Source organism: Lygodium microphyllum, chromosome 22 (genome assembly GCF_053477565.2).
Source record: "Lygodium microphyllum isolate KBCC chromosome 22, Lygodium_microphyllum_v1.1.10, whole genome shotgun sequence".
Classification (NCBI taxonomy): domain Eukaryota; kingdom Viridiplantae; phylum Streptophyta; class Polypodiopsida; order Schizaeales; family Lygodiaceae; genus Lygodium; species Lygodium microphyllum.
The window spans coordinates 131,364,435-131,377,004 of NC_141156.1; the positions used below are offsets into that span (position 1 = coordinate 131,364,435).

General features: G+C 39.1%; 1 protein-coding gene across 1 annotated transcript; it reads left to right on the top strand.

Moving 5' to 3' along the window:
• The first annotated feature begins 4,870 nt into the window (after positions 1-4,870).
• Positions 4,871-5,584, top strand: LOC148017630 (uncharacterized). The gene is made up of 2 exons (XM_087662771.1): positions 4,871-5,101; positions 5,327-5,584. The coding sequence occupies exons 1-2, from the start codon at positions 4,871-4,873 to the stop codon at positions 5,582-5,584; spliced, it is 489 nt and encodes a 162-aa protein (XP_087518897.1).
• Positions 5,585-12,570: the final 6,986 nt, after the last annotated feature.

The following is a 12,570-nucleotide window of genomic DNA, read 5'->3' on the forward strand; positions in this document are numbered from 1 at the left end:
CAATCCCTTGACTAAGAAAAAAGTTCTTTCTCAAGTAAAGAGAACTTGAGCCTATTAAGACCCTTCACACCAAACAATCAAGTAGAGACTCTCAAGTCCCTCTTAAGCTCTAAGCTCAACCAACCAATGTAGGATTCCACTTGATAAACTTAAAATCCATTGAGTAGACTTGGACTTGAGAGAACCAAGCTACACACTTAGCCATTCCCAAGCCAACCCTTAAGACTGGACCCATTGTTTAAGCATTGGAGTAAACCCTCAACTTAATAACTCCATAGTTGAGTTTAAGCACCACTTGACCTCAAAGTGAATCTCTCAACTCAATTCTTAAGCTTGTGTCTGAGTCAACCCAAATAGACTAAAGCACTCAAGTGAGATATGTTTGAGCACACTCGAAACAATAAATGCAGTGTAAACAAAAGTTTTGAGTAGAGAATCAAAACTTGAGTGTAAAACTGGGGGCTGTGAAAGAGACTAGAATCATTGTAGGAGTGTGTGTGTGCGTGTCTTCACTTGTTTTCATTAAGAAGAAAGCCTATTTGAGCATGAGATCATAGTTAGGTTCCAAATTTTAGTTGTTGTGATGACTGAACTAGAAGACCCTACAACCACAATAGACATCTAAGGGAAGACCCATGATGCTATAAAAGGAACCTGCTGCACATGAGGACATGAAAAACCAAAGACCAATAAAGGTTGAACCTTGTAAGCTTAAAAAGAACCCCACATATGATTGGTAATAACAACAAATAATGACAATTCAAATCGTTATAGGCCAAGTTGGCCAAGCACCTATGCAATTAGACAAGAGAATATGCCAGAGACACTTTGTCTACCACCATGTCACTACAATAGGGAACTAGACCTCCATGATGGAGAAGGAACAATCACTAAAGGACATGCCAAAAGACTTTAGCAAAATGCTAGAGGTAGGTTTTGAGCCACTATAGGAAAGGATACTTGTGAGCTAATAGACATATCCTACATTAATGACAAGATGAACCCCATGATAGAAGAAACAATAATACGATATGCTAGTAGCATAGAGCAAGTAGACCTTAAAAAAGATCACGGACTTAACTCTAGAAGCCCAACATGAGAAGGAGAACATCCAATGAGAGATAGATAACATCATGATGCTACTTTTGAATGCATAGCTTACATGAGGCTACTATTAAATGCATGGATTATAGGACATATAATGATAGAAATGCTTGGCTTATAAGGCATCTAATGAATAACTCTCACACTAATTCTTGGTGACACTAATGCCCTCTAGGTCAAGACCTAGATAGCGAACATGTTGCTAGTAGGTCTAGGTGTCATACCAAGCAAGGTTCCCTTAATTGCTAAGTAAATAGAGAAGTTTAGATCATGGATAACTTTTATAGCTTTATAGAGAAATTCGAGCACATCTATGAGGCCAACAATCTCATCTCAAACATGAAGAGGGTGTAAGCCTTTGGACTATGCTTAGGAAATAACTAAGATTCCCCACTTCTCACTCCCCTCAAGGACATGTTCATCATGCAATCTAAAGAAGTTGGGATAATCTCATGGTATGGCTCATGAACATAGCACATCAAGAGCTAGATAACACGAGAGACAATGTCTCTAAGGTCCAGAGAAAACGAATTCCAACCACAAAGTGACCTAATCCTAAGGCCCTCACTAAATCCTTCGTGAAGGGCATACATGACAATTTGATCTATTAGCCATGGCTAGTAATTCCACCTTGGATGGGAAAAACCTTAATGCAATTATAGATGAGGCCATGCATATTGAGGACTTATAGTGCGAGAGAAACCACACCAAAAGAGATAGGGTAGGGAAATACATGGCATCCACTAGAAGTGACTTAAGGATTAGCATCACCTAAGTATTTCTTGCACCTTCATGAAGTAGTGCCAAAGATAGCCAAGCTCACTAAAGCCCTAAACTAGCCACAACCCTATTTCCAGAACATCTAATGGCACTTACCATACCTAAATCGATACATTGCAAATACATACCAATTGCCTAATAGGGCATTGTACTACCCTAGACCTCCATAGTTGGCCTTGCTAGCTCCCATGGAGCAAAATATTGCTACACAAAGGGAAAAAATCAATCCTCTACATATGCCACAACCACCCTCTAATATCATCAATCTTATAAGCAAGGTGCTAGTCCACTATGTGGAAGAGAAAATGGAAGAGAAAGAGCATACAAGCCCTCAAACAAGAAAGATAACATAGTCCTCATAGACTACAAACTCGCTCCCATCATGATGCTAGGGCAAGAAAGAGGAAGGGCTCTAGTGTAGCCTAAGGACCCTACTGAATGCTAGAGCTATGGGCAATGAGGGAATGTGTCCTCTAGATGCCTATAGAAACTAGAACCATGAAATGATAGTCAAGTAAGCCAATGAACCCTAAATGTAGCATAACTCATATGTACTTTAACTATCCCAAGCAAAAAGTTAGTAGCAGCAAAGCCATCATCTCATTAAGAAGTGGGTGCAAAAGGCCCAAGTGGCCTAGCAAGAGCCCAAAGACACTCATGATATGAGCACCATAGGGCTATCCAACATTGAGTCACTATCCCAACTAAAACACAAACATGATATACAAGGGTTAACCTTCCAATTGGTAGAACAAGGGAGCATTCTAACACAAGGAGAGCAACAACTTAGTCAAAAAAGTCAAAAAACCAATTGGCTCTAGTCCAATGATGTAAAGCCCAACCTCATTGCCACATTGGTTTCAAGTAGCATGTCAATCCCATTAGGGTTGTTATCATGAAATAGTCCAAATCTCTGGAAGGCTAGAGCACCTATTTGATACACTGTTCAAACCATCCATGATGTCTAGAGCACCTATTTGGACCTTTGTTTTGGCTATAGTCCTATAGATGCTAAGAAAAACCTAATACTAAGACATGATCGCTACCAACTATACATATGGTATATGTGGATTACATGCCAATAACCACCTCTTGCCTCAAAGATGTCACATTACATGGACCATTTTCTAAGATTTGTAGCACATGGTTCATTTAAGAGAGATGGGACGATAGACATATACATGGCATATGAGACATGAGTAGCCATCGATCAGCTAAAATTCTGCTAGAGATCAAGACAAGAGAGTAGCTTGCATTCCTAGAGTCAAGACACCTTTTGCTTGAGGCTATGGTACTAGGAGGAGATCAAGAGCAAGTTGCATCTTTATTGCATATATTCATGTGCATGATGAGTGAGATAAAATTTTGAATCAAAGGTTAAGAAATACATATTTATCAAATAATAGACTAAGCAAAAAGGAAATCATTATTAGAAACATGTCATTGGTGTTTCGTCAAAGTGAGGAGGGATACCATGTTTTATGGGATGAGAGCATTAGCTTTCTTTAATGCCTCATGTATATTGTTTATGATGGTCATTGATGGTATGTGAAGCAATAAATGATGACAAGCTCTTATTAATTTGTACAAAACATGAATGTAGATGGAGAGCGAACAATGTACATTAAAACAAGATTCGATTAACATGCATTACAATCAAGACATTCATGGGCATTGTTGACATGGAAACCTTCAAAGCGATCATCAAGAAACAATCATCTCAACAAACCAAGCACGGGAAAGAGATACCTTCGATGCGCTCGGGGATGGTGGTTGAGGGATTGGCTTCAGCTATGCACCTCTTCTCTCTTCATTGCTGAGGCTGCACAATCAGCCCCATCAATGCAAGGCCAATCCATTCAGCAGCCCACACGATGGCAACCCAGTCAGCCCACAATTCTTATTCTCCTTCTTCTTTGGACCCGCAATCATACAAAAGCGATGGCACGATGGCACACGCAACTTCAGATGGCGAAGGTGGGCAGCAGTCCGAGGTTTGGATGGCACGATGGCAAATGCAAGTTTTGGCATGATGGCACCATGGCGATGGCAAAGGTGGACAGCGATGGCGATGGCAATGGCAGGCAACGATGGCGATGGCGATGGTGAAGGTGGGTTCTTGAGACGGCGATGGCGAAGGTGGGCAGCATTTAAAAAAAGCATGAAAAAAACCAGGGTCTCACATGCAAGGCACATAGTCTAGTCGGGCGACCCAAATAGTAAACTTGCCCGACTCCCCCTCCCCCCCTTAAATCTATGATTGCCACGCATGCCGCCAAGGTGGATGGGCCTCGCAACGATGATGGCTTCCACACGTGCTCGTGGTACTCCGGATGTGACCTTACCCCCTTCCCGCAAAATCGTCTACCCGCCGCCCGCCCAACCTCGGACCAGGTTTACATTTTGAACCGGGTTTACTTTCAGGGGCGGGGCTTACCCTGGTCCAAAAGTAGGGGTCTAGATCCTCGCCGCGATCCACAGCTCCCCTAATGGTCGATCCCAACTCATCGTGCCCTATGGCACATAGTCCTAAGGGTTGCAAACCCCATTCGTACAATGGTAGGATTGTGAGCGTTTGGAGGGGTGATCGGACGATTAGGGAGACCCTACTTCCGTTGCAACTTGCTGGTGGTGTGACAGTCCCCCTCGACTGTCCTACATCTTAGGCCATGTCTGACTAGACCTACAGGTGTGGCAAAAAGTCCCAGCTGATAAAAACATGACTGATATCGGACTCCGAGAGTTCCAACAAGAGTCGTCGTGACTCGGAACTCCCATGATTGCAAAACTGCTGAATTCTGATCATATAATAGGAAAATTATAATGCTAATTGGGTTGGTAATTACTTATGAGTGTGCAGCAGGAGCTCATTTTCAGAAGCCAGACGTCGAGATATTGCAGCTGACTATACCTACGTTACTGTAGCCTACATAGCAGCAACCGATTGACGAGAGAGAGAGAGAGAGAGAGAGAGAGAGAGGAAGCGATGGCTCGAGCATTGTTTAAGACAAGAGAAGGAGAGCCCAAGGAGGTGATCCAGTTGGTCACCATCAAGGAGAAGCACGGTCTGCCATCTCCAGGGCACGTCCTTGTGAGGATGACGGTCTGCCCCATCCACCCCATCGACGTCATCTATGTACGCTCAGGCCGCCTCCTCCATCCGCTCAATGGCAGGCATCCCACCATTGGCACGGAGGGCTTCGAGATAGTCGAAGAGGTACAATCATAGATACCATATTCTGACGTCCCTTTGTATAGTCAGTTAGGGTTCGTTCTTTCTCCTGCTTGTCAGTTGAAAACTTCATTAGCTATTAGCAAGTCGATCTTTCTTACCCTTTGTACATTAAATTAGGGTTAATCTTTCTCTAGAGTCATGATTGTCATTTGCAAACCTTGGCCATATTGGCGGTAATGTGAGCAATTAGTTTAAGCTTGTGGCCAGCGTGTCATCCCCCTTGTCTGGATGGAGTACTTGAAAACAGGAGAGGGTCCCTGGCAGGAGTCCTATGTGGTGCTACCAGAGGAACACATTGTGGCTTGCCCCGATGGTATCAGGGATGAGACAGCCGTCCAGCTTTTTGTGAACCCCTCGACTACCTTTGGCCTTCTCAAGGATCTGGGTGTTCCCAAGGGCGAATACATATTACACACAGCAGTGGCATCTGCCCTTGGCAAGTCTGTGCATGCCACATTAACATGAGTGATCTCAAATCAAACATCTAAAAAGGGCATGTAGTTGGTCAGTGTTGAGAGGAATTTAATGCAATTAGGTTGTGGGTATAGAACAGACTCTGTGTTTTGTCTCAAGTACTTGCTACTTTTCCTCATGATAGAGTCAGTGCTTGCTCGCTATCCTCAGTGAGGTTTAGAACGACAGCATATGTGATGTTCTGAAAAGCACTTGCTAGATGCTCGATAGGTTTGCTTGGACCAGTCAATATAGTTTCTTGTGCAAAACACATGTGTGTGTGAGAGAGAGAGAGAGAGAGAGAGAGATTTTCATTCCATCCTGCATCAAACAATAGGCAGCTAATATAGCTAGCTAAACATTGATTGGGGTCTAAAGACCATCAGTGTGGTTAGAAGAGACTCATATAATGAGGAATTGATCACCCTTGGTGCAGACTATGTGATCAACTCTGAGACAGAAGGTACTCATGCACACAAGGAACTTTAGACACCTATCCATATAGAAAAAAAAAGAGAAATTTTCTAGGTACTTATCAAAGTATCTAGAAAAAGTCTCAACTAGTAAAAGTGGAACACTTTACAAGTTAGTGATATAGTAACATATTCATGTATAGGAATTTCAAAATTCTCTAGTTATCCATGTAGTGAAATTTTACTATATAAATAAACTAGTTAGAACTAATCATATAGTATTTTTTATATATAAGAAAACTAGCTGCAATCATGTAGATAGTTTTAAGAATTACTATTATGGCAAGAAATATAAATTAAAATAATAGAAAGAATTAAAATATGTTATCTTCATTAATAAAGAGGTCAATTCAAGATGCATATATCATCAATACTCAAAGGTTTATTGTGATTTTTTGTGACGTGAATTTTCTCTCTATAGAGTAACCAATCCATGAGAGCTTTTCTCATGGCTGGCAATGTTTGCTCATTGCGTCCTCCTAAAAAAGTAGGATCTCTCTTAATAACACCATATGTAGATTTTAATGATGACATATAGCTCATCAATGGATTGGATGTCCAAATATTTGAGGAGAATGGTTTCTTGGTCTTCCTCTTCAAAGGCATAAACAACCTGCATTTTAGAAATACAACATATATTAGTATGCTACTACATCCTAAGTTAATTAGCTACTCTATTGTCTTAATATTTAATAACATTGAGTTACCGATGAAGTTCTTGATGGCAATTCTATATTAGAAGGATCCACACTTTTTGATGGCTCAACATGGTCGACAACCTAAAGTATAGACAAGAAAATAAAGTTAACAAAATTAAATTATGCCACATTTAGTAAAAAGAAACGCAAAGAAGTACCTTTAAAGATAATTTCTTATTTTTGCCCTTACTCTTCTTTTGTTGTTGCTTGCTTTGCTGCATTTTCTCGCTCATCTTATCACAATACGTTTGTGATTAGATATAATTTATTAAATGCATATATTTAAATAAAATATCAAGAGATGGCTAAGCATACCTTTTGTACACGAAGACTTTTCCGTGCTACTTCAACCTCCTCAAGATCTTAGATCATATCTTGTGGAAGAGAGTGTTCACTACTACATGAACCCTATAATACAAGAAAAGTAAAACTTAAAATGGAATATCTTTTAATTTAAAAGTATACAAAAATTAAGAATATATGTATATATTCTTTATACAGATGGAATTCCTTGTAGTAGCTCCATAAGACTATGATCTGAGTTTAAATAGTCTTGAAACATAGGTTAAGTGTTAGAGATAATCAAATGGAAAAAGACTACAAACCAAGGTATACTAACCATTTCATTATTTTTTTGACATTTTTCGAAAGCAGAAATTGAAACAAGAGGCGGACCATCATTGTGAGATTCCAACTAGTACAAGCAAGAAAATTGAAGTCAATATCAAAAACTAAAAACTCTAAATATTAAAATATTTAAATGAGTGAACGATGTACATACATGTGTTCCACTATTCTCAGAAAAGATACATTGTTCTTCCACCATAAGTTGTGGATAATACACCTCGTCACTTGTATCCTAAAATTTTAGAGACAATATAATGAAAGGTAAATATATCTAAGAAACTTAAAGTGAAATGATTATAATAAAGATAAAGATAATAAAAATTATACAATAGAAAAAAAAACTTGAGATGAAAATTGCAAATCTTACCGGTTTTTATTGCATATCTACTTGCTTGAAGCTATGATTCTTCTATTAAAAAAACATAGTTATGCCAATCAGTACCAATTTCTTATGTATATAATCTATGGTGAGAAAATTTTGATAAATAAGTATGCGTACCAAAGATATATCCACCAAAGATGATCTTTTCCTCTTGAGTTTCTTTCTGAGATTTTGAGCAACAAAAAGATAGTACAGATATACATCCTCCTTTTTCCAAAGGTAAGTAGCACTAGGAAACTCAAGGGGTAAAATTTGATCATAGTTTTGATCTATGATCTCTAAAATTCTATGTTTGTCATCTTTATTATTATGAAACCGCAAATCCTTGCCAATCTCATGGCTCTTGACCCAATTATACACTTTTCTGTGATTAGCACAATACCTAACATTTTGCATATCTTGATAGTATTTTAGTAAAAATGGTTTTCCAAACTCATCTTGGTCTTCTCGACTAATCCTTTTAGGTGGTTTGAAAATCTGGTCATATGTAGGAGTCTTCATCAGAGATACATCCCCTATTTGTATACTCTTGATTTGCTTTTGAGGTGGCAACTGGACTCTTTTACTTTGTATTGAAACTGGTTTGCTCATGCTCACTATTTGTTCATAACTATCATTCTTTGATTTTAGTTCCTCAAAATTTTTTTGCAAAGTAATGATAGTTTGCATCATTGAATCTAGATTTTGTTGACTTGGGGAAGCCATGAGACAAGCTAAAATTAAATCAAGAAACTATGTTAATATTCAACCAATAAAGAATCAATCAATCATATAAAAAGGATACAACAATGATCACACTCTATTTTTCTCTCTCTCTCAATGATTTTAATGGGCTTTTAAGTTTTAAACAAAAACACCATACAACAATAAAATATACAACTATACAAACCATGAGACAAGCTAAAATCAAATTTACAACTTTATATGCTAGTATTCCTCAAACAAGCGATTATATCCATACATTAATCATCTCCAAGCAAGAAATTTTCTCATTTATTATAAAAAGAAATAACAATAATCACACATGCACACATACACACATACACACAAAGGTCCAACTACCTATACATGAGACACAACATGAGCTATGTCCACAAGATACTGTCCTAATATACAAACACCCATAGATAAAGCATTATGATATACACAATGGGATGATGATCAGATAATGATGTCCATTATGACCAATGCTACTAGCACCCATTTGGATCTCCAAGAATGCAACACATACACACACACACTCTCTCTCTCTAAAGCAGTCAAGTTACATCACGTGATCTCCACACTATTGAAACATCCGTAGACTCTCCAATTGATAATGTTACTCTCCTTCTCTTTGTAACTTCAAAGTTTGACATTACCATGCTACGCAAGTTCCAATCCCTCTAAATATCTTCATCAATATCAATTCTCCATGTACTTCTATTATGATCACACTTCAACCATGACAATTTGCACCTTCTTTCTTCATAATTTACCTCTCTTATCATTGCAGGAATGTACTCCCCATCCATGTCATCATCATGTTTTCTTGCCAACACTACATCATATTTTTCTAACCAAGGAGGTATACAACCAACTGCCCCTATTTGTAATAATCTTGTTCTTTGAATTAGATCTTTTACCTCATATCCAACAAGTCTATTATGTAAAGGTAAAGGAACAAACTTATGCAATAAAGAACTCAATGGTCTTATGCAATCCCATGTAAATGGAAGTCGTTGAGTTTGTAGTACACTCATTCCCACGATTTGATCTATAAGTAAGCATTCTTCATTTTCTTTTATAGTTATGCATTGCTTGTAATATTCTCCACTAAAAAAGGTGTAATACTCTCCATCCCATTGAATGGAAAAAAATTTAGTGAGTCTTGCTTTCCAATGACCTATACTTTCTAACAAACTACAAAAAGTGTCAATTTTACCATGACGTCATCTGCGATCTTGTATATTTCTCCATTATAAAGAAATCTTCTATATGTGGTAACTAGACGTCCTACTAGTGCATTCTCTTGAAGACCAAGAAATTGTGCAATATATTTTTGTTCTTCTAATGAAAGGGGCCTATGTCCTCTTCTCTTTTTTGTGATTAAAATGCCTTTTTCACGCATCATTATGTTACAAGGATATTAGGAATCATCTCTTTCAAAAAGTTTCCACATCTCCTTTGCCTTCTCAATTGAAGAAACCTCCACAATGCCATTCTCATGAAATGAATAACAACACGGTGTCTGGTAATTAGTGAAAGCATAACCATCAAGTAAAACAAGACAGGCATGTACTTGGATAAGCATTCTTTCATGTGGCAAAAGCCCATCTAATTCCATTTCTAATAACTTAAATATTGAAGTGAAGAATGTCCTCTTATAATAATTTACATAAGATATTTCGATAAAGCGATTATTAGTCTTTACCGCTATATATAATGCTACCATTCGCTCAAAGTCACAACACCAATACACATCATGTGATCCATGTCTCAATATGTCATCTAGTAGTTCTCCATTTCCTGCAACGTGTTCTAAGGGAGAAGAATTAGCACCAAAGGCTTCTTCCTTTCGAACTCTCCAAAAGTAGAAAACAAAGTACGTACAACACCTAAACATTCTTTTGACCAACCAATACATCGAATATAACTATAGAAGGCATGTGCAATATCTATGAGCAACAAACCTAGGTAAAAAATTGACTTTGGTATCTCAGCAACTATACCTAAAATATATGGTAAGCACCATTGGATGAACTTTTGGTTCTCTTTGGCCTTAAAGCTTTCGTAGTACTTACTTGGATTACGAGACCACTGACCATGACAAATAGAGGGTCGAGAGAGCTTATAAGCCTTTTCACAACAAAAATCTATCATCTTTTTCTTTTCATTGGACATGACTCTCATGAGTAATCGTATGTATTTTTGAAATATATTTAGAGATAACACATGCATCGCATCATATACCAAGTCTATTGACAAGTTAAAACCATACAAATCATACAATTTCCATAGAATAGACTCTCCAGCTAATCCTGCAAGCTTTAGTTTTCCATCCTTTTCAGCTTGTGTGGATGCCCTCTTTGAACTTGATATATCGACTACCATTGTAAAGGTAACGTCCTTGGAATGAGGGATTACTAGTATCAAGAGTAGCTTGGGCTTTGTCTCTATGACAAAAGAATTGCCCACCATCTTTGAAGGATCCTATTTTGCATTGTGCAGGATGATCCCTTGTAACCATCATTAGCATTAATCTAACAACATAAAAGTTTAATTGTCCCATTGGATTTTCAAAAATCTTTTCTATAGGGTAGTTGTATAACACTTGCATACCATTTATGTAAAGGTCTTGTAGCTCACTAATAAGTGGTCTTAAAAAAGTTTGAAATACATCAGGAGTATTACCACTACAAGATATAGACCTTATAGCGACGTTTAAAGCGACGAAATTACAAACAACAAAATTTGCCCCCATCGTCGGAAAAAGCGTCGTTATTGACGACGCCATGGAATCGTCGCTATTTGCGTCGCTATTTGCGTCGCTATATGCGTCGCTATTTGCGTCGCTATATGCGTCGCTATTTGCGTCGCTATATGCGTCGCAAATGCGACGCAAATAGCGACGCATATAGCGACGGTTGCAGAGAATTTGCGACGCTGATAGCGACGACAATAGCGACGTCTGCAGTAAATTTGCGACGCAAATAGCGACGGTAACAGAGGAAAAAAAAATTTTGTGGCAGGGCAGCAAGCTGCCCTGCCACATATAGCACTGTGTGCTGTATGAGAGCCATACAAAATAGTTTCTGCACTGCTGCATACAAAGCGTTTGCAAACAAAAAGAATCTATACTGAAATCATAAAACTGATAGATGAAATAAATACATGATATCGCATAAAATGCGATTGGTACAATCATAAAACAATATCACTAATACATAGAAAATGTCTACATAGATCGGGCGACTAAAAACTAAAGGTATGTGAGCGCTAAGGATCCGAGGGCGAGCTACAAATCGTCGTCCCCCGAAAGCTCGTCCCTCTGCAAAGGAGCATCAAACGGATTCTGCAGAAAAAGAAACAACATATCAATCCACCATACAATAATGCATTCAAATATCTCATGGTAACTACGGACATGAAAGATGAGAGACTTACTGGGCCGCCGCGTCTGTACAATCGGTCGATCAATGATCTGAGACCGTGCCTCTCTGCATATTGAGTCTCAAGGCCTTGCGGATCACGATTTGTAATGGAGTGCTGCAAAGAAAACAAAATGCTAACTGTTAGAAATATGATTGTCAGTACAAATAATATCTCAAAAAAACAAATAAGCAAAACAAAAGAGAAACTTACAAAGTCCTCCAAATATGTCCTGTGGCCGCCACTCCCAAGATGATGTACCGATCCGGCCTCGATTGGTGCCCTCGCCGCCTCCCGCTGCTGACTCCAATGATCCAGGACGTTGTGCCGAAAAACTTGTTGGCACAACTCCCTCATGCGAGCTATCACCCTCCTCCCCTCATCATTCATGATAATAGCTCCTGACCTGCCATCCACTAGGTATCCATAATCCCTAGGAGTGTGCCTCGTATGGGCCCTCTCCCATCTCCGTCCACGCTCCTGGGCATATCCAGGAGACCCCTAAACATCCGGTGTACCGACGGGGGTACCCTCTCCCGGAGTGCCACTGAAAGGGGTGCCACCAGAGGGGGTGCCACCAAAAGGAGTGCCACCAGAGGGGGTGCCACCAAAAGGAGTGCCACCAAAAGGCGTGACATCTGCCGACGGCTGCGCAAAAGCCGGAGTAACTGGAGTGGACGTCCCCAC